Here is a 22138-nt window from a genome sequence, read left to right as displayed (position 1 = left end):
CAAGAAGGTGCCAGCTATGAAACAGAAAGAGGGGTCTCACTATAAGGGCCATGCTGGCACCTTGACTTGCCAGTGTCTAGAACTGTGAGAAATCAATTTCCATTATTTATAAATCACCCAGTCTGTAGTATTCTGTTTTAGCAGCCCAAGTGGATTAAGACAATATCTAAAAGTATCAGCTAAAGAGATTTAATGTCCTCGGGGCCTCTATATTCCAAGATTGTTCTTTTTGGATGGGACTCTAAGAAGCAGGATAGAATTTGGTAGTATCCCATCCTTCATCATAGAAGGAATCTGTATTGCCTGGCCCTACATCTCTAGCACACTTCATATTGTACACTTCCATTGAAATACTCTCTTCTACTTACCTTTGCAACATAAATGTCAAAGTGCAAAAATAAGGTATAGAAGTCAGAAAAAAAAGTTGGCATTTTTAATGTTGCATTTAGAAATTCAGCTTTTAGGGTAGCCCAGGTGGCTCAGCGGTTTAGCACCATCTCCGGTCCAGGGTGTGATCCTGGAGATCCGGGATCGAATCCCACATCAGGCTCCCTGCATGGAGCCTGCTTCTTCCTCTGCCTGTGTCTCTGCCTCTCTCTTTCTCTGTGTCTCAATAAATAAATAAATAAATAAATAAATAAATAAATAAATAAAATTTATAGAAATTGAGCTTTTAATTCTAGAAATTACCTGAAACATAAGTAAGGGCACACATAATTTACCCTTGAGAACATTTTTGGGAGGCTCATATCTAGAAAGGTCAAGATACCTGGCTCAGTCTCAGCTCACTCCTGTATTCCCACATTGCAGGCATTTTTCAGCCTTCTCTCCCCAAGTTTTCATAATTAGCTAAAAATTCAATTTAGGGGATCCCTGGGTGGCGCAGCGGTTTAGCCCCTGCCTTTGGCCCAGGGCGCGATCCTGGAGACCCTGGATCAAATCCCACATCGGGCTTCTCGGTGCATGGAGCCTGCTTCTCCCTCTGCCTGTGTCTCTGCCTCTCTCTCTCTCTCTCCCTGTGTGACTATCATAAATAAATAAAAATTAAAAAAAATTTCAATTTAAATAGTTAAAAACATATATGGAGGAATATAAGGATTTGAGGTAAACTAAGTTTTTGTTGCTAATCTTTGCCAATTACTGCTACAATCTTTTTGAAGAAAATTTCCCTGCAAACCAAATTCAGTAATAATCAGGGTTGCTAAAAATCAACTCTTGTTGTAGATTACCTCAAAAAAAAATCATTCCCCAAAGTGCTTAGACTGTCTAGTTTCAGCTCAATTTTCATTTGAAATAAAGTTTTGAAAGGAATTAGTAAATACTGGTTGCCAAAACATAACCTTTTAGTCAATTTTTCATTAATTTACTCTCTATTTTTTATGTTTATTATTATTGCATGAGAAAAGGTAAGGTTTAGGGCACTGGGGTGGCTAGGTTGGTTAAGCATCCAACTCTTGATTTTGGCTCAAGTCATGATCTAAGAGTCATGGAATCAAGCCCCATGTTGGGCTCTGCACTCAGCACAGATTCTGCTTGAGATTCTCTCTCCCTCTGCCCCTCATCTAGTTCATGCTCAATCAATCAATTAATCAATCAATAAATAAAATCTTAAAAAAAAAAAAAAAGAAAAAGCATAAGGTTCATTGCACTAAATACTCCTTACAACTCATGCCTTGCCTGGGTGTGCTGTGAACCACTGACCACAGTGAAAGCACTGGATCACACTGTGGAGCAGTGGAAAGAATGTGGGCCTACGGGTTGGTGTAGACTGAATCCCCACATCGGTCATTATTGCACTCTCTGTGGGCAAGCTGCTCGGACTTTCTGCGTGTGAACTTTTTCAACTGAGAAGGCAATGGCACCAGTTTCTCCTGCCCCACAGTGTTGTTATGGGGATTGCATGAACTGCTAAATGTGAAAAGGTCCTGAAATTTAGAATGCAAGCAACATGTAAGGAATTCTCAGTGATGTCAGCTACACCAACTGAATGTGTGAATTAGAATTAAAAGTGAGTTGTTGTGGGCTCTTTTCCATATATTTGTTAAGGAAACTACGTAAAGGAATTGTGGGAATGAACTGGTCCTTTCCCCCAAAGTTCCAATAGTTGAAAAATAAATTTATTCCTTTACTTAACATTTATTAAGTACTAGCTATGGGGAAGTTATTCTTTTGGGTGGATTAAGAAGTGCAGAGATTAATCCCCATGGATTTAGAGTCAAAGACTTATCACACAATATGTAAATGTTAGAAATAAGACATCTTCTTTCTAGTCACTCACCTTTATAACCCAACTTCAGCACACACAACAAGCAAGTGTAAGACCCTCAATCTGTTAATCTTAGTGGAGTTTGGACAAGTTCTAAGGTCTTGCCTCAATAGCTTTCTCATTATTTAGGTCCCTAGACTAAAAAGGGAGTGGGGAAAATAGAAATATTTAATGGTTTGATTCACTTCCATTCCTTACACCTGTGGATCTGTAATTCATTTCCCTATAGGAATAGCTGCATGTACTGCAGCACTGGCTTCTGATGCTAAGAATCTATTTATGGATAAGCAAATGCATTATGGTTATACATTAGTACTTGCCTCATAGTTTAGCCCTGATTAGAAATTATATACAAGTATTCAACAAGGTGGGTATAGAAGGAACATACTCTAGCAGCAGAAAGACCATACAGGACAAGCCCATAGCTAACATCATACTCGATCCTGAAAAGCTAAAAGCTTTTCCACTAAGATCAAGAACAAGACAAGGATATTCACTCTCACCACTTCCGTTCAACATAGTATGGGAAGTCCTAGCCAGAGCAATTAGGCAAGAAAAATAAAAGGCATCGAAAATGGAAAGGAAGGGATCCCTGGGTGGCGCAGCGGTTTGGCGCCTGCCTTTGGCCCAGGGCGCGATCCTGGAGTCCCGGGATCGAGTACCACGTCGGCCTCCCAGCATGGAGCCTGCTTCTCCCTCTGCCTGTGTCTGTGCCTCTCTCTCCCTCTCTCTCATAAATAAATAAATAAATAAATAAATAAATAAATAAATAAATAAATAAATCTATCTTTAAAAAAAAAGTTCTCTTAGAACTAACGAATGAATTCAGTAAAGTCGTGGGATACAAAATCAATATACAGGAATCTGTTATGTTTTTATACACTGATAATGAACTATCTGGAAGAGAAATTAAGAAAATAATTTTCTTTGAAATTGCATCAAAAAGAATAAAATACCAGGAATAAATTTAACCAAGGAAGTGAAAGAGCTATATGTAAGACAATGATGAAAGAAGTTGAAGAAGACACGAATAAATGGAAAGATATGACACACTCATGGATTGGAAGAATTATTATGTAAAATGCCCAAACTACCCTAAACAATTTACATGTTCAATGAAATCCCTACCAAAAAGTTCAGTGGCATTTTTCACAGGAGCAGAACAAACAGTCCTAAAATTTACATGGAACCACAGAAGACACCAAATAAAGCAATTTTGAGAAAGTAGAACAGAGCTGGTGCCATCATACTTCCTGATTTCAAACTATATTACAACACTATAGCAATGAATATGATAGTGTCCCCAAAACAGGCACATAGATAAATGGAACAGGATAGAGAGTCCAGAAATAAACCCACACATACAGAGTTAATTAACTGATGACAAAGGAACCAAGCATATACAAGGAGGAAGAGTCTCTTCAATATATAGTGCTGGGAAAACTGGACTGCAACATGCAAAAGAATGAAACTGGACCCCTACTTTATACCATACCCAAAAACTAACTCTAAATGGACTAACGATTTGAATATAAGACCTGAAACCATAAAACTCCTAGAAGAAAAAAAACATAGGCAGTAGGTTCCTTGACATTAGTCCTGGTGATGATTTTTTTGGATCTGATACCAAAAGCAAAGCCAAAGAAAAGCAAAAGTCAGTAAGTAGAACTTCATCAAACTAAAAAGTTTCTCTACAGCAAAGGAACCATCAACAAAATGAAAAAGCAGAGTACCAAATAGGAGGAAATATTTGCAAATCATTTATCTGATAAGGCGTCAATATTCAAAATACAAAAAGAACTCTTACAACTCAATAGCAAACAAACAATCTGAATAGACATTTTTCCAAAGAAGATACACAGAAGGGAAGCAGGTACGTGAAAGGATGCTCAGTATCACAAATCACCAGAGAAATGCAAATCAAAACCATAATGAAATATCATTTCATACCTGTCAGATTGGCTATTATCCAAAAGATAATAAATAAGTGTTGGAGATGATGTAGAGAAAAGGGAGCCCTTGTGCGCTGTTGGTGGGGAAGTAAATTGGTGCAGCCACTGAGGAAAACAGTATAGAGGTTTCTCAAAAAAAGAAAGAAAAAAAAAAAAAAGAACTACCATACGATCCAGCAATTCCACTTCGGCGTATTTATCTGAAGAAAATGAAAACATGAACTCAAAAAGATGTATGCATCCCCCTGTTCATTGCAGCATTATGTACAATATCCAAGATAAGGAAATGACCTTAGTGTCCATCAGTGGATGAATGGGTAAGGAACATGTACACACACACAACCATGTGCACGTGCACACATTGGAATATTATTCAGCCATTAAAAAGAATGAAATTTTGCCATTTGCAGCAGCATGGATGGACCTTAGGGGCATTATGCTACGTGTGGAAAAGACTAATACCATATGATTTCAGTTATGCATGGAATTTAAATAAATAATCTCAACTCATAAGTACAGAGAACCGTGAGAAAGGTGGCCAAAATAAACTTCCAGTTATCAAATAAACCATGTCGCTTTAATGTACAGCATGGTGAATGCAGTTAATGATACTGCATTGCATATTTAAAAGTTGCTAAGAGAACAAATCTTAAAAATTCTCATCACTGAAAAGAAATTGTGTGTGGTGATGGATGTTAGCGAGACTCACTGTGATGATCCTTTTGCGGTATAGATAAATATTAAATCATTATGTTGTATACCTGTAACTAATACCGTATGTCAGTTTTACCCCAATAAAAATCATTTTAAAAAAATTTTTAAGGAATTTTATGAAAATATTAAGGAAAGAGCTTTTTGTCTGAGCAGCACAGTTTTACCTTTTTCTAAGAGACACAACTGTGGCCAATGTCAGGCCACTTATTTCACTTTTTATAAATATTTGTATCAATAGGGGGTGCCTGGGTGGCTCAGTGGGTTAAGTATCAGGCTCTTGACTTTGGCTCAGATCATGATCTCGGGATCCCGAGATCCATCCAGATTTGGGCTCCGCACTGGGCGTAGAACCTGCTTGAGATTCTCTCTCTCCTTCTCCCTCTGCTCTTTCTGCCACTCGCGCGCTCTCTCTCTCCCCCCCCCGTCAAAAAAAATAATAATAAAAATTAAAATAACAGGACACACCCAGTTTCATTATAGGATCTTCAGGTGCTTTAAACAAATTAGCATTTGTTGCCCTCTCCCCCCATTGAAGAATGGGAGTCAAAGAGCGCCACGGAGAGGCTAGGTCACTAGCGGAATGGCTCCAACTCTTTCCCTCCCTCCAAGATCTCTCTGGTCCCATGTTCATGTATGTGATGTTTATCTTGCTTCTAAAGAACATCTTAGGTTTTAAGTACTATCATTCTTTGGCAAGGTAAATCATTTTTATATACTCACTCTATAACTTCCATGTGTCCTAATCCTAAGGAAGGAGGGGAATGTAAAAATGTGATTGTTTTAGGGACAAGCATTATTTCATCATTTGACCTTTGTCGAGTTATCCATCATATTGCCTCCCTGTCATCCAGAAATAGGGATGGTGACTGCTCTGAATCGCCGCTTTTTATTGTCCTCAGCGCCATGGAAAAACTAAGCGAGATTTCTGTGCAGTAGATTGAAGAACCCTCAGCACCCTCCAGACCATCTCCACTTGCCTAGCTCTGGGCCAAGACTAGGCTCAGAGGTCAGAGGTCTTAGCAAGATATTGGGTTATATTCCAGCTCTTCAAATAGGAGAGAGACAGAGCTCACCGTGATTTTCCCCACCCCACTATTATTCCCACAGCTGTTGTAACCCCAGATTATTACTGAGGTTCATGGCGGGTGCTAGTGGAGGACAGGGACATGCTTTGAGCCGGGGGTGAAGAATCCAGGGTTCAGTGATCCAGCTCTTTTTCGGGCTCTGCCCTGCATTGTTCCATACCCACCGCGAGCATTCTTGGCTTCCTGCGAGCACACAGAATGATGCCTTAGTTTGCACTTTTGGACAACTGACTGTTCTGTCCATAGCATCTCGTCTTTTCTCTGTGTGTTTAACCTGCTGTTCTACTTGGCTAATCTGCATGGAATTCTTCTAGTTCTGATAAACAGAAGTAGAATGCATATTTCCCTGGCTGACTGTATCTAATAAGCCCGTTGAGTATAATGAAGTAGGGGCAGCTGATTTTTCCGATTTTGGAAAAGAATATCTAATTGGTCTTTTGAGGATGATGCTCCGGTGTCAACTAGGACTTCAATATGACCAAACAATCTTTGCATTGCCTGCCTCCTTTGGATGTCCTGCTTCAGGTGAATCCTGCTCTGATTGCAAGAGCTCTGGTGTGCACAGAGTTAAAATATTTCCAAGTCCCCCAATCTCTATCTTCTGCATCCATGACCCAGGGTGGGGCTAAGGGTCTTGACCTTGTCACTCTTCCCGAGGACAAGAGGAAAGGAATAGATGAATCCAACTGTGAATTCAGTGTCCCAGAAAAGAGAAGCAAAAATCCTTTTTAGCACACTGACCTATCCAAATCCTCTGGTAGTCATCTGCGATGCCTGCTGATAGTTGATACAGCAAAAAAGAAAATGTGGCATTGGCTTGGCTATTCTATGTCTAAGAAAAAGGTAAATGAGTTCCTTCTTTTTCTTTCCAATTTTTTAAGATGGTAATTAGGAGAACTCACACCAGGCAGGCTTGAGTGAATGCAAACAAGACCCCTATAGGCAGCACAGTGTATTAATGTAAAAATATGCCCAGACAACATAACTTGTCAGAGAGGATTATTTCTACTTAGTGAATCTGCAGGAACCTCTTTGCTCCACCATTCAGAATTTGACTAGAGAAGAGAGTGGGGAAAGAGAGAGAGAGAGAGAGAGAGAGAGAGGAAGAGAGAGAGTGAAAGAGAGAGAGAGAGAGAGAGAGCGCATTAGTGAACAGCTACTGTGGCATTGATGTTTGAGCGCACTTCTGAACTGGCTTTTGTGGAGACTACCAGTGTATCAGTGTAGAAAGCATGCGCTGTCCCAAATCCGCTGTTACTATGAGAAATGAGGAGCTGCTTTTAAGGTATGTTGTTGTGTCCTTTGTTTTTAATGTGTGCTTTTTCTAGTTTCTAGAGCTGCCGGAGACAATAATCATGCTCAGCATCAAGTAGCTTCCTTATCTTAGAGGGGGGGAAAAAAAGAATCAAGACAGAGAGAGGGAGAGAGAGAGAGAGAAACAAAATCAAGACCAAGGACTGGGAGAAAGGGAGCCAGCGAGAGAAAGGAAAGGACTGCCCAGCGCGAGTTATATTTGCACCCGTTGCCTTTTGAAAGCATATCATGTATTTGTTCCCTGCTATTTGTGAGTGGCCAGTGGATAATTTTAAAGGCTCGGAATCTGGCTCTTGGTTTGTCTTTTCCTTTGCAATGTCTCAGCCTCTCATTATCATGCACTCTGCATGGAATAATCACCGAAAAAGGAGCTAAGGAGACTCCATATTAGACTTGCGTTCCAAATACCGCTCTAATCTGGACTTAGCCTACCTAAATAGTCCTTCTGTGTTACCAGGTTTGGATCACTTTATCCTGTTTGCCAAAATGTGTACCTGTTTAAAGACCTCTGTTCATGCATGGCGTCCTGGGTCCCTCTGTATTGAAAGCAAATATTTGTTTCTTGCATCTGTGTTAGGGTTCGATCACATACCAAGAATGAGCCACCACTGACCTTTCGGGAAGCAGAGAAAGAATTATGATAGAATTGGCATCCTGCTTTGAAAAATGTAGTCTTTTGTTTATTTGCTAGCAGACATTGTAGCACTGAATACATCTTTGGGTCTGACAATGGGACCGGTTGAACAATGGAGCTGTCAAACTAGCTTAATGCATGTCTGGGGCTTTTTTTTTTTTTTTTCTTTCTCAACACCCTTTTTATCTGCTTTAATCTTGTTTGTATAGACTCTACAGAATGAAGGGCTTTTAGAACTGCTTGTTTGTGGTTTTGTGCTTTTAAAAAAATTTAATATCTATCATTCATAAAGCTTTTTGCATTTTGCAGCTATGTTGGTTGGATTAAGTTAGAGATTTATTGCTTACCTCTCTGTTAACTACAGAAAGAAATGTATTGATTGAGACTGCTTGTAATACCATTATCATTCTGGCAAATACCTTGTTATCAGACATGCCTCTACAGTGTTTAATGCTGGGGGTGGGGGTTAAATTTGCCTATTTTGGTGGACTCACGGAACATAAGGATGAAAGAGAAGTTAAGGGGAATATTTCTAATATTTAAGTAAATTGTTATTTCTAGCCTCTACTTCTTCTTCTGGCATCCAGGTAGATAAACAGTTTCGAAATTCAAGGACACGTGAGAACTTTTGCCCTGAGAATTTTGGTCACAAACTATTGTTCCACAGCCTATTTAAGTTATCAAGTTAAAGGTCTCCATGGAATATATTGATTTTTGATATATGGTTATGTGCTCATAAAATGCATTTTTATGCAGGGCAAACGTTTCTCATGTCTTCGAAAATCTTTCATTTTGTAGCATAAGCATTGGTTTCTAAGGTGAAAACAGAGTTCAAAAAGAAAAAAAAGGGAAAATCTGTTTCAAACTTCTCAAATATTGAAACCATTCTTATTCTCATGCTTAATGTGAAAGAAAGGGTCCTCGAATATTCAGTAGTCATTGATTTACAAGAAAATCATCTTACTAAGGTTGGTTTCTTTAAAGAATTTATCTTATCTAACACTTTAGTGTTTGGTTTAATTAGTTGTTCCTGCCGCAGCAATATATTAAAAAATACTAGTAAATTTATAAAGGAAGATTAAGGACCTAATTTTTAAACACAAAAGGGAGATCATTTGAAAGGACAAAAAAAAAATTTTTTTTTAGATATTTAGTTACATATATTTCCTCTTGGATTGTATTGTGGTTCAAATTAGTGATGCTCTCAGTACATGAGGAACAAAATGCATTCCTTACAAAAACACAGTTATGGAACATTAACCATTTTTTAGAGTTTGGACAATGCATTTTAATTTTTTTTTAACTCAAGGTGAAGTGTTATGAAATATCTAATTCCAAACTATTCAAATTAATGTTTTGGGGTAAATAAATTGCATTCTCAAGTATCAATTTTCTGTTGACTGTATTCAGAGCCTGGGTGGACCCAAAATGTATCTGTAGTATAATAATATTTCAAAAGTTATCCATTGTGAATAGAGTGGATTTTAAATGCATACTTATTATCTTCTCTTACTTCCAATGGGATCTGAACTGCTCATTCCATCGGGTATGCCAATAATTGCTTTTAGGATGAGCTCATAAAAGGTAATTGACGAAGCTTTATATCTGAAGCCCACTGTTACCAGCACACCTAGATTCTGCTTTCATGGGAAATTTTTATTCCAAACAAAGGCTGCAAAGCAATTTTTTTTTTTTTTTTTTTTTTTTTTTTGCAGTTTGGGAGAAAAGTGGTCCTCTGTGCTCCCTAGCTGCTTGTCAGTAGCATGCTGAAATAAAGAAATAACTTGGAAGCCTCCATGTTGAATTTTTGACTATATTACAATTATTTACTTGTGATCCATTCACTTTAATCCCTGGGTGGTCATAATTAGGTCCAAGAACAAGGAAAATCCTTTCTTACTTTGCTTCTCCTGTGGTTTGATCCACCATCAGCTTTCTGAACTTGGGGACCCCCTACTCCAGGGTCCAGCACGAAGATATCCTTTCCTTTAGCCTGATGGGGATGGTGTGAGGTTGCCTGAAGTTGGCAAACTTGTCTGCATCTAATTCCGCAGCAGTATAGAAGAAATGTAATCTGCACCCTGCCATTAGCCTCCATGTGCGATGATGCCCCTCCATAGTGACCTAAACAAATGTCAAAGTAAATTTTAATTCAAAGCCGAGACTTGCAGAAAAGGAACAGCAAAAGATTCAAACGGGGAAAATGGCTTCTTTTAATAGAGTAACGATTGCATCCAGAGTCCCTTCGCACCCGAGCCTTGGAAAGACTCACATGGATGTGTTCCGCAGACCACAGACTGAGAGCTATAAGCTCAGTGTATTAGTACTCTTTTATTTGTCAAAAATGAAACCTCACATTTTTTTCTTTCTTAAAATAGGAGTGTGTACAGTTGCAAAATACCCCTTTGGGGCTGAAAAACAAAGGAGAGCATTTGATTAATATTCAGATCTAGAACTTTATGGCAAGTGCAGATCATGCTTGAATTCCTAGGAAGTCATTCAAAGTGTGACTCAATACCAATTATTGTCATGGGGGGGAAGGTGGTTAATTAGGTGAAAAGGTGGCTGATGGAAAGTTCATTGCCGCTCAGCCCTGGAAACACCCTGGATAGGTAACATGCAGAGGGAGGAGGTGATGTGGGTGGGAATGGTGGTTCTGAATTTAAGGGGCCAGAATTTATAGATGCAAAGCATACCCTTCATTTCCCATATGGAGATTTCTGTAGAGTCATTAACAGAATGTGCTTCGTTCATCGGCATATCCCCAGCTCCATAGCATTCATCTGCACGCTCTTCCAGAAGGAGTAAGAGCAAGGACAGGAGGGTCCATTCAGTTGCAGCAATGCCTCGGTTCACCTCTCTCAGCCTTCACTGAATTTCTTTCTACACTCTAGTCATTCCTGGAGGGGTGGTTGAGAAGGACGGGTGCCCCCCCCCCTTCCCAAGCCTATTGCCTCCCTGATGGTTCTTGGCGTTGGGAGCTTTTCTGAACTCACAGTGACTTCCCTTGTGTAGGAAAGACAAGGCAGTGGTTTGGAGAGAACTGAAATTCGTGGCATTTTACTTAACTGACACTGGGAAGAGGGTGTCAGAGTAAGGAGAGCATATGTGAGGCTTTAATGTTGTCGCCCATTAGGGACTGAAATGAAGTGTCCTGGAGCTGAAGCACCTTTCCAATCACATGGTCACAGTCTATAGAGATGGGAGTGACACGGAAGCTAGATGTACATGGGCGGGGGGGGGGGGGGGGAGGAGAGAGAGAGTGCACACACACGTGCACCTCCACTCAACTCAGAAATGTGCTGGGGAACCCTGATTTGGGATGAGATACCCTTTCCCTCCCCAGCACAGCCTTTTGCTTCATGCAGTGTCATTAGGGATTATCATGCACAGGTATGCTCATCAGCTCTGTAGCTTTTTTTCTGACCGTGACTGATCTCAGCACATTTTCTCCTATGTCAAGACCATCACGGTTAACAGGAAATGGCGTCCGTGGGGAGATGACACCAGCCCAGAGTGACATGTATTACCAGGGCGGCTCAAAGCTGCCACCTCAGCCCATTCCAAGTTGACCCGCCCATGATTGGCTGCTTGGGAACCTGATGAATCACTGGAGTTTATAAAGCAGAGCTTGCCAGCATGCCCTCAGAGAAAAAAAGGAAAACTAGAATTTTCCCCGTGAAAGCATTCAGCTCAACAAACTTTGTTGTCTTGGTCAAGGAGAGCTTGAGGTTTATAGTCATAGTGATGACACGTACATCTACGACATGGTGGCTTTTTTCATCCCTGTCTTGAGAAAGGCTGTGACTGCAATTGGTTAAAAAAAAAAAAAAAAAAAAAAAAAAAGTCCATGTTGAACTTCTGGATGGCACTGCTGGCTGGTGTGGGAACTAACTAGAATGGGCACAGTTGTACCTTCTGTAGACATGGCTCCGATGCTGGTCACCCTCTTGTAAAGCTGATCTCGGTATCACCAGGGCTGCAGGCCCCACTATGTCCTGATCTTTTTTTTTTTTTTTCTTTTTTTTTTTATTTTTATTTTTTTTTTTATTGGTGTTCAATTTACTAACATACAGAATAATACCCAGTGCCCGTCCTGATCTTTATCGTGTCTTGCTTCCTGTATAGCTTGGTCGGGAGCCCCAGCTCTCTTTCGGGCTCTGTGAAGTGGATGGCTTACCCATTCATTCAGAGATGACTCAGGAAGCATCTCTGGAAATGGGAACTCTCGGGGTTGGCGGTAAGAGGCCTAAGTTCCTGGTGGCAGCAAATAGGACTCGTTTGGACCCTCTCTTTGGAAACTGACCTGATGAAAAGGGATGGAGACCTCACCCCAATCCCCAGGCTGCTCAGTGGCTTCTCTCTGTAAACCGCAGCCTTCTTCTTCCCTCTGGGTCAGGCTGGTGGCCTTAGAAGTGGAAGTGTCCGTGAAACTTTAATGCTACAAGAACAATAGGATTAGAACTGGCTTTCTCTTTTCCTTTCCACCTGCCAGTTCCAGGTTTAAACAGAGATTTGGGTGGGGGGCATTGGGGGTGTTTGGGGAGAGTGGATTATGATTGGAAGTAAGGAATAAAACCAAAATTTATGAACAGTCTATGCCTGGCACTACATTAGGCGGGTTTTTAAAATTTTGTATAATTTAATCCTCACTGGCATCCAAGAGTTGGAAGTAGTTATGTTATCACCATTTTAAAGATGGATAACTGAGACAGAGAAAGGTTAAGTAATAGGCCTGGGGACACACAGCTCATATGGTGGGAGGGATTCAAACTCAGGACTCGGCCAGATGCCTTCCCTGCCTACCTGAAAGCGTAACTAATGAACACCTGACACTTTAAAAGCCATCTCTTCCTCGGTGCTGCATTTCCACCATGGTCTTTGATTTGTAGACACCTCAGAATTTTGCCACTAAGGAAGCTGTACAGTAAGAAAAGAAAAATAATGAATATGAAAGGAAAAATCGCAGTGGCATTTGCTTCTGACTTGTAACGCCTCCGCCTCCATCCTCACTCATCCGCCTTCCAGTTCATGAGGTCTTTGAGCTAAAGCATCCTGTGCCTCACTTTTCTCAGGCTTTAAGCTGCACAATGGGAATAGGAGTGGGCAGGCAAGAGGGAATTTTAAAGCACTATGACGTTGAAAGGTAACTTTCTGTAAGAGGGGCCAAAAGATGTCCTATTGCAATCGTAACCAATCAAGGCACAAATATATCTTGTGCAGGATACGAGACATAGTCTCAGCCGTCCAGAAACTCGCAACAGTCAGGAAATGGAGAGAGAGCAGCAGGTAGAAAGGTATCAGGGGTGTGATGCAGGATGGGGAGTTGAACGGGGTGCAGAGGATGGGGAACCTAAAGCAGGGTGAGTGAGGAGGAGAAAGCGGGTGTCCTAAGGACACCCTGGAGTGATCTCTGTTATTAAAATGAAGCACAACAAAATCCCTAGCTGCTTCTCCTTTCTCCCCCAGACCCGAAGTCTTTCACACCTCTCCCGCTATATTCCTGGGAAACAGGGCAAACGTACCTATTAGCCTCCAGAGAGTATTGAGACTGAGCTACGGGTTGACATCAAGGCTCACACTCAGCAGTGGAGATAACATAGAACACATCCACTTAGCTTGGGAAGATAGCTACGCCACCTTTCCGCGAAGATCTTGGGTAGTTCTTTTAAAGAGGAAGAAAAAAAAATCACTATTATTATTATTTTTTATTTTATTTTATTTTATTTTATTTTATTTTTTTGGCCCTCATGGACTTCAGGGGAATTAGAATCAAAAGCAAATTTAAATAAAACGCCATTTGGGATTTTCAAAAACCTCTACCAGGAGCTAAAAATGGCTTAGAGATTTGAACCATATTATAGGGGAAAAAATAAATTTCCTGTACTCAAAACCTTAATGTATCTTCAACCTACATGTCGCTTTAATGGCTGTGTTATGTAATGGCTGTAGTAATAATTAGGTTAACACATTGCACTTCCTTACTTGAGGATCACGGTAGATTTTGATCTTTCAGCCATTTGTCCCTACGAGGAAATGATGGCCACGCGTGTGACAAAGGTCTGGCTGACCAAGGGGTAAAGTAAATGTCCCGTGGCCGGTGTCAGTCCGTCTTTGACGGAATCAGATGCAGAATCAACCCGGTTTGGTTCTTAGATCATCTGGTCTTTTCCACTCAGCTTGAAGGTAGCATTTGCCTGGAGTCTGGCCTGCGTGCGCGCCGTCAGGTGGGCCCTGACCTGGGGACCCCAGCCCTCTGCGGGCGATCCTCCAGCATCGCGGGTAGAGCGGGTTCGTGTGCTTGGTTTTACGGAACCCCCAGATTTTACTCTCTGAATCTTCACTCCAAGATGTGTTTGTTTAGAAAAAAACAAACACACTGAGATTGCCTCCTCAGTTAAGGTTTTGATCGTTGCCCAGATCTGTCCCCGACAGCCCCACCCCAAGGCTTGAAGCTCCCGGCCCCCCGTTTCCTTCCCCACACCCCCCCACCTGTTGCCCCCCCCCCCGACCTCATGTCCACCCCACGCTGTACCCACCCAGCTGTTGCTGCTCAGCTGGTGAATTTCATCAAGCAGAAGTGTCTCCTTTTTTTAATCCAACCACACGTGACAGTAAGATGAGAACTTGTGGCCAATCGGGGAAAACCTTTTGTGGGCCTGGGCGGGGGCGGGGGTGCCGGAGGGCAGACTGCCAGGGAATTAACCGCCTCCTTCTGATCGGTATGAATTCTGTTCCTGCCGCCAGGCTGGCACCAGATAAGGGTACCTGGTGTCGCCTGACCCATCTCGGGATCATCAAGAGGCCAATGGAACATTCCTTCAGAGGTCTTCACTGGGTGCCTTGGGGTGCAAATCACCACACCAGCCCTTTTGGCTCTGTGCACCGTTTTTGCCACCTTCCCCGGGTTCATCTCCTGCGACCTCCCTTCATGGGACACAGACTTGCATCCTCCCCCACCCCTCCCGCCCTCTGGTAACGTCTGGAAAGGAATCCCATGGCTCACTCCACAGACAGCTGTTCCTAGTTCAGAAACCAGCTCTGGTCAAGGCAAGGCAAACTTGATTTCTCTTGCACATAAGCAACCAACCACAACTCTCTTCACTTTGGTAGTCACCTGCCTCCTCAGACACGCAGCTGTAGAGGGAAGCTTCTGGCATTGTCTGGCTGCCATCTGAGAAAGCTAAAGAGGGGGAAGCGAAGAAGGTGGCAGCGGTACCATGGAGAAAGGCAAGGGCAAGGGCAAGTTAGAGAGGGAAGTGATGACCTGGTTGGGCTCTGGGTCTGACCGACCCGCGGTGTTAGCATTTCATCCCCTGGGAATGGAAGCTTCTGGAAACTCTAGAGGGGCATCTCATTTCGGAGCACGAAGGTATGTACACAAAGAACCATCTTCATGGTGAGGGCCTCTTCAGAAGGAAGATAAATTCACCATTATGTCTTTTGGCTCTATTAAAAACAGATTCAGAAAAACACAAGATTGCAAAAAGCCAGTAGCAGCTGTTCTCAAGGGAGAGTGACTACTTAAAATTCCCGTAAAAATGTAAAATAAGACTTTAATAACTACTTCATCTTTATTGGCATTTAATTTTACTTAAGTCATTTTAGGAATGTGACAAAGTCACCGTTCCAGAAGCTTTCAATTGAAAATAGGGGCGGGGTGGGGTGGGGTGGGGCTGGTGGCAGAGGGCGTTGGTGGATAATAAAGTGATCATTTTAAATTTCTGATTAGATAATAAAGTGATCATTTTAAATTTCTGATTAGCGACATAAGTATTTTTTTAAGGGATACCTTTATGGAATGAAGAAAAGATATAATTTAAATATATCATTTAAGGATCTGTCTGGCTTTTTTCAAGCACATACAGAACACCATTGTTTATTTTTGCAAGTTGCTAATGAAACTAGAGGAAGCCAAGAGCAAACACATGCCCACAAAGTCAGATACTCTCTCAGGTACTTAAAATTCATGTGGATTTCAAATTTATTGGCTAGAAATGATGGGAAATCCCCTTATAGGGCCTGTATTTCTTGCTCCAAATGGCTCTGAACACATTAGGCTTTTTTTTTTTTTTTAAGCCGGAACAGCTATGTTAATAAAATTTGAATTTGAAAATGTGATAGGGGAAAGATGTTTTGGATTCTAGTTCGTAATGGTGAGCCAGAAGTGAGGTGTGTGTGTGGGGGGGGGAGGGGGGTAAGGTGGGGAACGACCCTTTTGTGAAGGAGGCTTTTTCAGTAGATGGAACAGTAGTGATACATCTGCAATAACATAGCTGATAGTCTTCTGCTTTTAAGCAGATTGCCACGTGTGACGTATATAGAAACAATTAAAAATGGAAATTTGTTATTAAATATACAAGGTCTGTACGGAAGAAAAATTGTTTGCTTATGAACACAAATCACCATGTATCAGGCACCCAGTCTCTAAGTTATGGTATAAACTTGGTGCAAACATGTTGAAAGCTGTATAACCAAGGGACTATATTCTGGCTCATTGATGGAATGGGGTGGCAGGGATAGGAGTCTTCTAGTTCCCTCAGTGTGTACTCTGTGCACAAATGCATTTTATTAGCACGCCGTTTCTATTGAGAGGTTTGTGGGCTTTTTTTAATGCCAGTGATAATTCAGCGCTCAGACAATGACCATTGCAGAAAACTCCGTTTGAGATGAGGCATGAGGGGGGAAGCGGCTTGCTGAAACAGCACAGTGCACCCGATCGCCTTGGAAGGCCTCATATAAAATGAGGTCATTCAGAAACTTTCCCTTGAAGTGCTTCCAATTCTTGAATTGCCTTTTGTTTGGGAAATGAATAGCAAGTTGATTAAAAAAAAAAAAAAATAGACAATTAGGGAAGGTAGGGGGATGGGCCTAGGGAAGAGCTTAAGGTTTTTCCACAATGAAGCTAAAACTATGAGGAACCTTCATTGTCCACAACAGGCCCGTCCCCAGTGATGTCAGCACGCAGTGGTGTCACCAACCAGGTCATATCCACGAGAGGGGCCCGCTGATGGCCTCATCCCTTTTCAGTGCTGTTGATAAGATCCTTGGCTAGAAAATAGCTCCATTGAACCCAAGTGTTCAACAGCGGCCCAGTGGAGCTGTCTGCCAAATAACACCAACTGCCAAAACATGATACCTGATGGCTCATTACTGCATGAAAATTAAAAAAGGGGCCCCATTGAGTTGTTTTTAGATTTTGTCTTTTCCTTCTGCCAAAGCAGTGAAAACGAGAGATTTGCGCTTTTCATCAGGTGGTATTTGGTTGGGTGTTTTTGTTTTGTTTTCGTTTTTAGACTCGAGAGCTTTTGAAATTTGTATTTTTTAAAAGGGCTATTGTGCGTGTGCTATGATCATGGAAACAACACCCTATGGGGTGTGTGTATGTGTGTATTTTGTTTCTCTTTGGCACCTACATCAATACCTGTACAATCATCGTGTTATTTATGTATTTGGCAGCCAAACTATTTAAACACGGCTTCACTCCATAAGCGTTCCTTGGATTCACATTGTCCCGATATCCCATGTAAGAGCAAGTTTTCTTCTTGCATTTGACTCTGGTTTTGCTTCTAACTTCACATGGCAAAAGCAAATGTGCTTTGAAAACTCGGGTACACTGTAGTTGCTGAAGAAGGCAATAACCTATGCACTTGTAATTCTTTCTCTATGACCTACTTACATACTACTTCACCCTCCTTATAGTATGATTAAAAGCTGCTTTGAATCCACTATTGCCTCAAGGGATTTGAGGCTAGAATTTAACAAACTGCTGAGAAGGCTTAAGTCAGTAAGAGGGCTTCCCTACAGCTTCTCCCAACTAATTCACATGCAATTAAGGAGAAAATAAATATTTCAGAAGTGTACATGTTAATGAAGCTTTTTTCTACCTTATAGAATGTAGATATGTAGCTTTATTCCACAGCTGATTTGAAAATATTTCTCTTTTTTGATTAATGCGGCTGTGTTCTGCTTCCATTCTGGAGGCCAGCTCTGTTCATTCTTAAAATAAATTTGTTACACAGTCAGCTCATTACGTACATTTGGGATTTATATAAATGATATATGAAAAACCAAGAACTGACAAGGTTGGTCTCATTTATCCAGTTAATTACTTTATTAAGATTATTGAAAGACCAACAAAATTCTTATAATTTCAAAGGCAGCCTGTAGTAGCAGGGATGGGGAATAAATGGGACTCAGTCCTATCAGGAAAAGTTTGGGTATTTTGGAGCTAAGAATTCATTTTCCTGCCTCTGTTTTTCGATTCCTTATGAACCTAGACCTCGTTCCTCAGAAAGGCAGTATTTTCAAAGGAAGGGTGGTCCTAGCCCTACCTTTGTCTTGGAATTGGAACTGTGTTGGTCAAAGCCAGATACACTGTGCAGCTGAAGAAGAAGGTACTCAAGTCCATTCGGTATGTATAGGCTTAACTGCATACTCCAGGCCTGTTGCTTCATACTGCTCAGGCCATCAAACCTGGTTTTAAAATTGAAATGTGGGTTTAAAATTGGTATGTAAATACTTCTTCTCCTTCATAATCTCAAAAAGATGGTCAGTTTTCCTATCACACGAGAAGTTGGCGAGAAAAGATCCTTTCTCCAGATTATGGTGTCTGATACATCTCACACCTGATGTATTTTAACCACACGTGACCGACTTGCTTAACCCTCCGGGCTACTGTGATTACATCACCAGGTGTGATGTCATTGCAAAATAAAAGTGATTACCCAAAGGCGCCGGCTGTGAACTTCTGGCGTGCAATTTATGATTGCTGCTCCAGCACCCGAGATACAAAGAAGTTTCCCGTACTTGTGACATGGTGAAAAGTTCGGTTGCATCCTTATGCCCAAACGACAAAACAATGACAGCAGCGAAGGAGACCGCCACCATGTACCTTACCCTTCCAGAAGGTTGCAAATCACTTGGGAAAATTAAACTCCCTGCTTCTTTCTCTTCATGTGTGAGCTCTTGGCCCCTTGTCTCCATCCCTGTTAGTAAATAGCCACACATCCAAATGTCAAGTGGGTGTTTAAGCTTCGTGGCCACCACCTTAGAGATCTCCCAGCCTTCCTTCCAACAGAGTCGCCGCTGGTTTTCAGTCATTTTCTTCAATACTGGAAAATGACAGATCTGATTTCTTTTTCTTTCTTTTTTTTTTTTTAAAGAAAACGTGATTCCCATGACTCCCATATTCAGAGCCTTCTCCGAACTTCTCCGTTTGCACAGAGGATACGAGGGAAATGCAATCGCGTGCAGACGCGAGTCCTCTTTGTCCTGAAAGCCTTGAGCTAAGTCCCCAAGTGTCACCTGGGCCGTTTATCGGGTCTTTCCCCGGGCTAACCCACGGATGCTGTTATCAGTCAGTTATCATTGTTCCTGCCGGTGGCAAGCACATCGCACAGGCGGGCGGCCCGGGCCCAGCAAGCCCTCGGGAGGGGCCCGTTTCTGGCCGGCGGGCCCGGAGCTGCTGGGGTTCGGCCGCCGGGTGACCCGGGCTCGGGCGCTACGGTGGCACCGGATCCGCTCGGGCGGCGGTTCGGGCCTCGCGCCGGGCGCCGTGCGAACGGGGAACTGAGCGCAACCGGCCCGAGGCTGGGGACCCCGGGAAAGTCGGGCTAGTTTTGCAGCTGGTGAGCTCAGCCCGCCGCCCCCCTCCCCCCTCCCGTCCCCCTCCCCCTCCCCCTCCCCCTCCGGGGGCCGCGCGGGCCCGCAGGGGTTAAGCGGCGGCGCGGCGGGCGCGGAGCTCCGCCTCCGCCTCCGCTCGCCGCACCTGGCGCTCCGCAGCCCCGGCGCCGGCCGCGGGGCTCCGGCGGGGATTGGCGGAGGGCGGGAGCGAGAGAATGTGACAAGTGCCGCTCGGGCGGCCGCCGGGAGGCCGCGCGCACCTGCCCCTGCCCGTCTCGCCGCCGCGGCCGCTCGGACGCGCGCCCCCCGCCCCGCCCCGCCCCCGCCCCGCCGCCCCCGCCGCCCCCAGCGCGGAGCCTCCGCGCGCCGAGACCATGACTTCTGCCTTCAAGCTGGATTTCCTCCCGGACATGATGGTCGAGGGCCGCCTGCTAGTTCCCGACCGAATGTGAGTGGGGCCCCGGGCACGCGTGGCCGGGCGGGGCGGCTGCAGCCGGGGCGCCTCCCCGGAGCCCCGAGGACGGCGGGAGCGGGCGGCGGGCCCTGGGCGGGCGCCTCCCTGGGGTCCCGGGCCGCGGGGCGCGGGGCGCGGGGCCGGGGCGGGGCGGGGCGGGGGCCGGCAGGCTGGGCGTGGGCTCCAGGCGGACACCCGCGAGCCGGGGGACCAGGTGAGGACCGGCGAGCGGGGCGCGGGGTGCGGGGACCGGCGAGGGGGGCGCGGGGGTGCAGGGGGTGCGGGTGCCGGCGGGCGGGGTGCAAGGTGCAGGGGGTGCAGGGGGTGCGGGTGCCAGGGAGGGGGGGGACCAGGTGAGGACCCGCGAGCGGGGCGCGGGGGTGCAGGGGGTGCGGGGACTGGCGAGGGGGGGGCGCAGGGTGCAGAGGGCGCGGGGGGTGCGGGTGCCAGGGAGGGGGGGACCAGGTGAGAACCCGCGAGCGGGGCGCGGGGGTGCGGGGACTGGCGAGGGGGGCGCAGGGTGCAGAGGGCGCCGGGGGTGCGGGTGCCAGGGAGGGGGGGACCAGGTGAGGACCCGCGAGCGGGGCGCGGGGGTGCGGGGACTGGCGAGGGGGGCGCAGGGTGCAGAGGGCGCAGGGGGTGCGGGTGCCGGCGAGCGGGGCGCGGGGGTGCAAGGGGTGCAGGGACCGGCGAGCGGGGCGCAGGGGTGCAGGGGGTGCGGGGACTGGCGGGGACTGGGGAGCCGGGGTGCAAGGGGTGCAGGGGGTGCGAGGACCGGCGAGCGGGGCGCTGGGGTGCAAGGGGCGCGGGGACCGGCGGGGACCGGCGAGCGGGGCGCGGCGTCCCGGGGCGGGGTGCGCGCGTGCACGCTCATGTCATTTGAAATGCGGGTCTGACGGAGCCCTGGTGGCCCATTTAAAGATCCCTTCTTACCGAATTCCCCGCTCCTCCGACTTGCATTTGCAAAGATCCCTTTCCGGTGGTGGAAGAGTGCAGGGAGAGAAGGGGTGGGGGGTGGGGGGGCGGGAGGAGGAGGATGGATAATTATAAAGCATTAAAATAGCCCGGTGTACTCTGTTGCAGAAATTGGAGGTAATTTTTACGTAATCATGGTGGTTGGTCTGAGATGCGGTCTCTAATTTAATAATTAATGTGATTCTGGTTGTTTTACGTGTCGCCAAACTAGGGTGGAGAGTTTATCGGGAGAAGTAGAGAGCTGGGATCTTGAGAAAGGGAAAGTATATCTGATTTTTGTCTGGCTCGTTAGTGTCGACAGGAAAGTTTCTCCCCTCAGCTCAGGCGCTGTGGAGTCCGTGGCACCCACTTGTATTCAGTCGTGTTGTGAAAAAGAAACCTAGAAGGATTGCCAGAGCGGGTCTGAAAGGTCTGTGTCCATTTTAGACTTGGAATGCAGAAATTCTCTCTTACCAGGCACGAAAACTGCCAGGGAATCTGGGCTGCAGTTAATCTAGTGGGGGGAAAAAAAAAAAAGAAAAAAAGAAAAAAAAAGGAAGAAAAAAAAAAAAAGGACTGTTATCCTTGGTAAGAGTTCCTATAAAATGTTTCCTGATTCCACCCGCTATGGAACTTCACATCCATATTCTCTCCGGCACCTTACCCTACACTTTGCAATTTGTAGGCCATTCAGAGCTTTATGATCCATCTCTCTGGCAACTTTCCCCTACGGTGCTGGATTCATTTTCTAGCATGTTAAATGTTACGAGTTTGAGAGATTTTTGAGAAACTCTCAGTGGCCAACTATTTGAGCCCCTAGGATTTAAAAAAAAAAAAAAAAAAAGGTGGGGGGAGGGAGCGGATAGAATCGGTTAAGTGCAGTTGTCCTTCCAGTCGATATGAAGAATGTTAACTTGCCTGTACACACGATCGGGTTCGTTGTCCCAACTAAGATAATCAGATAACGTAAATTAAAATATTGAATTTCCTTTTGGCAGTTTCTCTGGGAAATTAATCTTGATTAGTAACGTTCCCATGATACTTGTTTTTACAAGATCTGTGTCCTGTCCCCCTTAAAATAAATATCTGTATAGATACATAATGCTTGTTTGCACCTTTGCTCTGGAAAGTTTTGTGCTT

The 22138-nt window shown here is 44.4% G+C and overlaps 1 protein-coding gene across 11 annotated transcripts in view; it reads left to right on the top strand.

Moving 5' to 3' along the window:
- The window catches only part of CELF2 (CUGBP Elav-like family member 2), an 815242-nt gene that overhangs the window by 489175 nt on the left and 303929 nt on the right, over positions 1 to 22138 (top strand). For 4 of the 11 annotated variants that reach the window (XM_072825855.1, XM_072825850.1, XM_072825852.1 and 1 more), the window contains exon 1: positions 19922 to 20038. The exons of 3 other annotated variants lie outside the window; for them this stretch is intronic. In XM_072825855.1, coding sequence (XP_072681956.1) covers positions 19965 to 20038 — 74 coding nt within the window. In that variant the 5' untranslated portion in view covers positions 19922 to 19964. Of the gene's footprint in view, positions 1 to 7080; positions 7303 to 7763; positions 7789 to 19921; positions 20039 to 22138 lie in introns of those variants that run through there. 4 more of the 11 variants (XM_072825854.1, XM_072825853.1, XM_072825867.1 and 1 more) reach the window with 3 other exon arrangements.

The sequence above is a fragment of the Canis lupus genome, chromosome 5, assembly GCF_048164855.1.
Source record: "Canis lupus baileyi chromosome 5, mCanLup2.hap1, whole genome shotgun sequence".
In the NCBI taxonomy this organism is placed as follows: Eukaryota; Metazoa; Chordata; class Mammalia; order Carnivora; family Canidae; genus Canis; species Canis lupus.
Note: the sequence above shows the minus strand (reverse complement) of the source record. Positions and strands in the feature narration are given on the sequence as shown.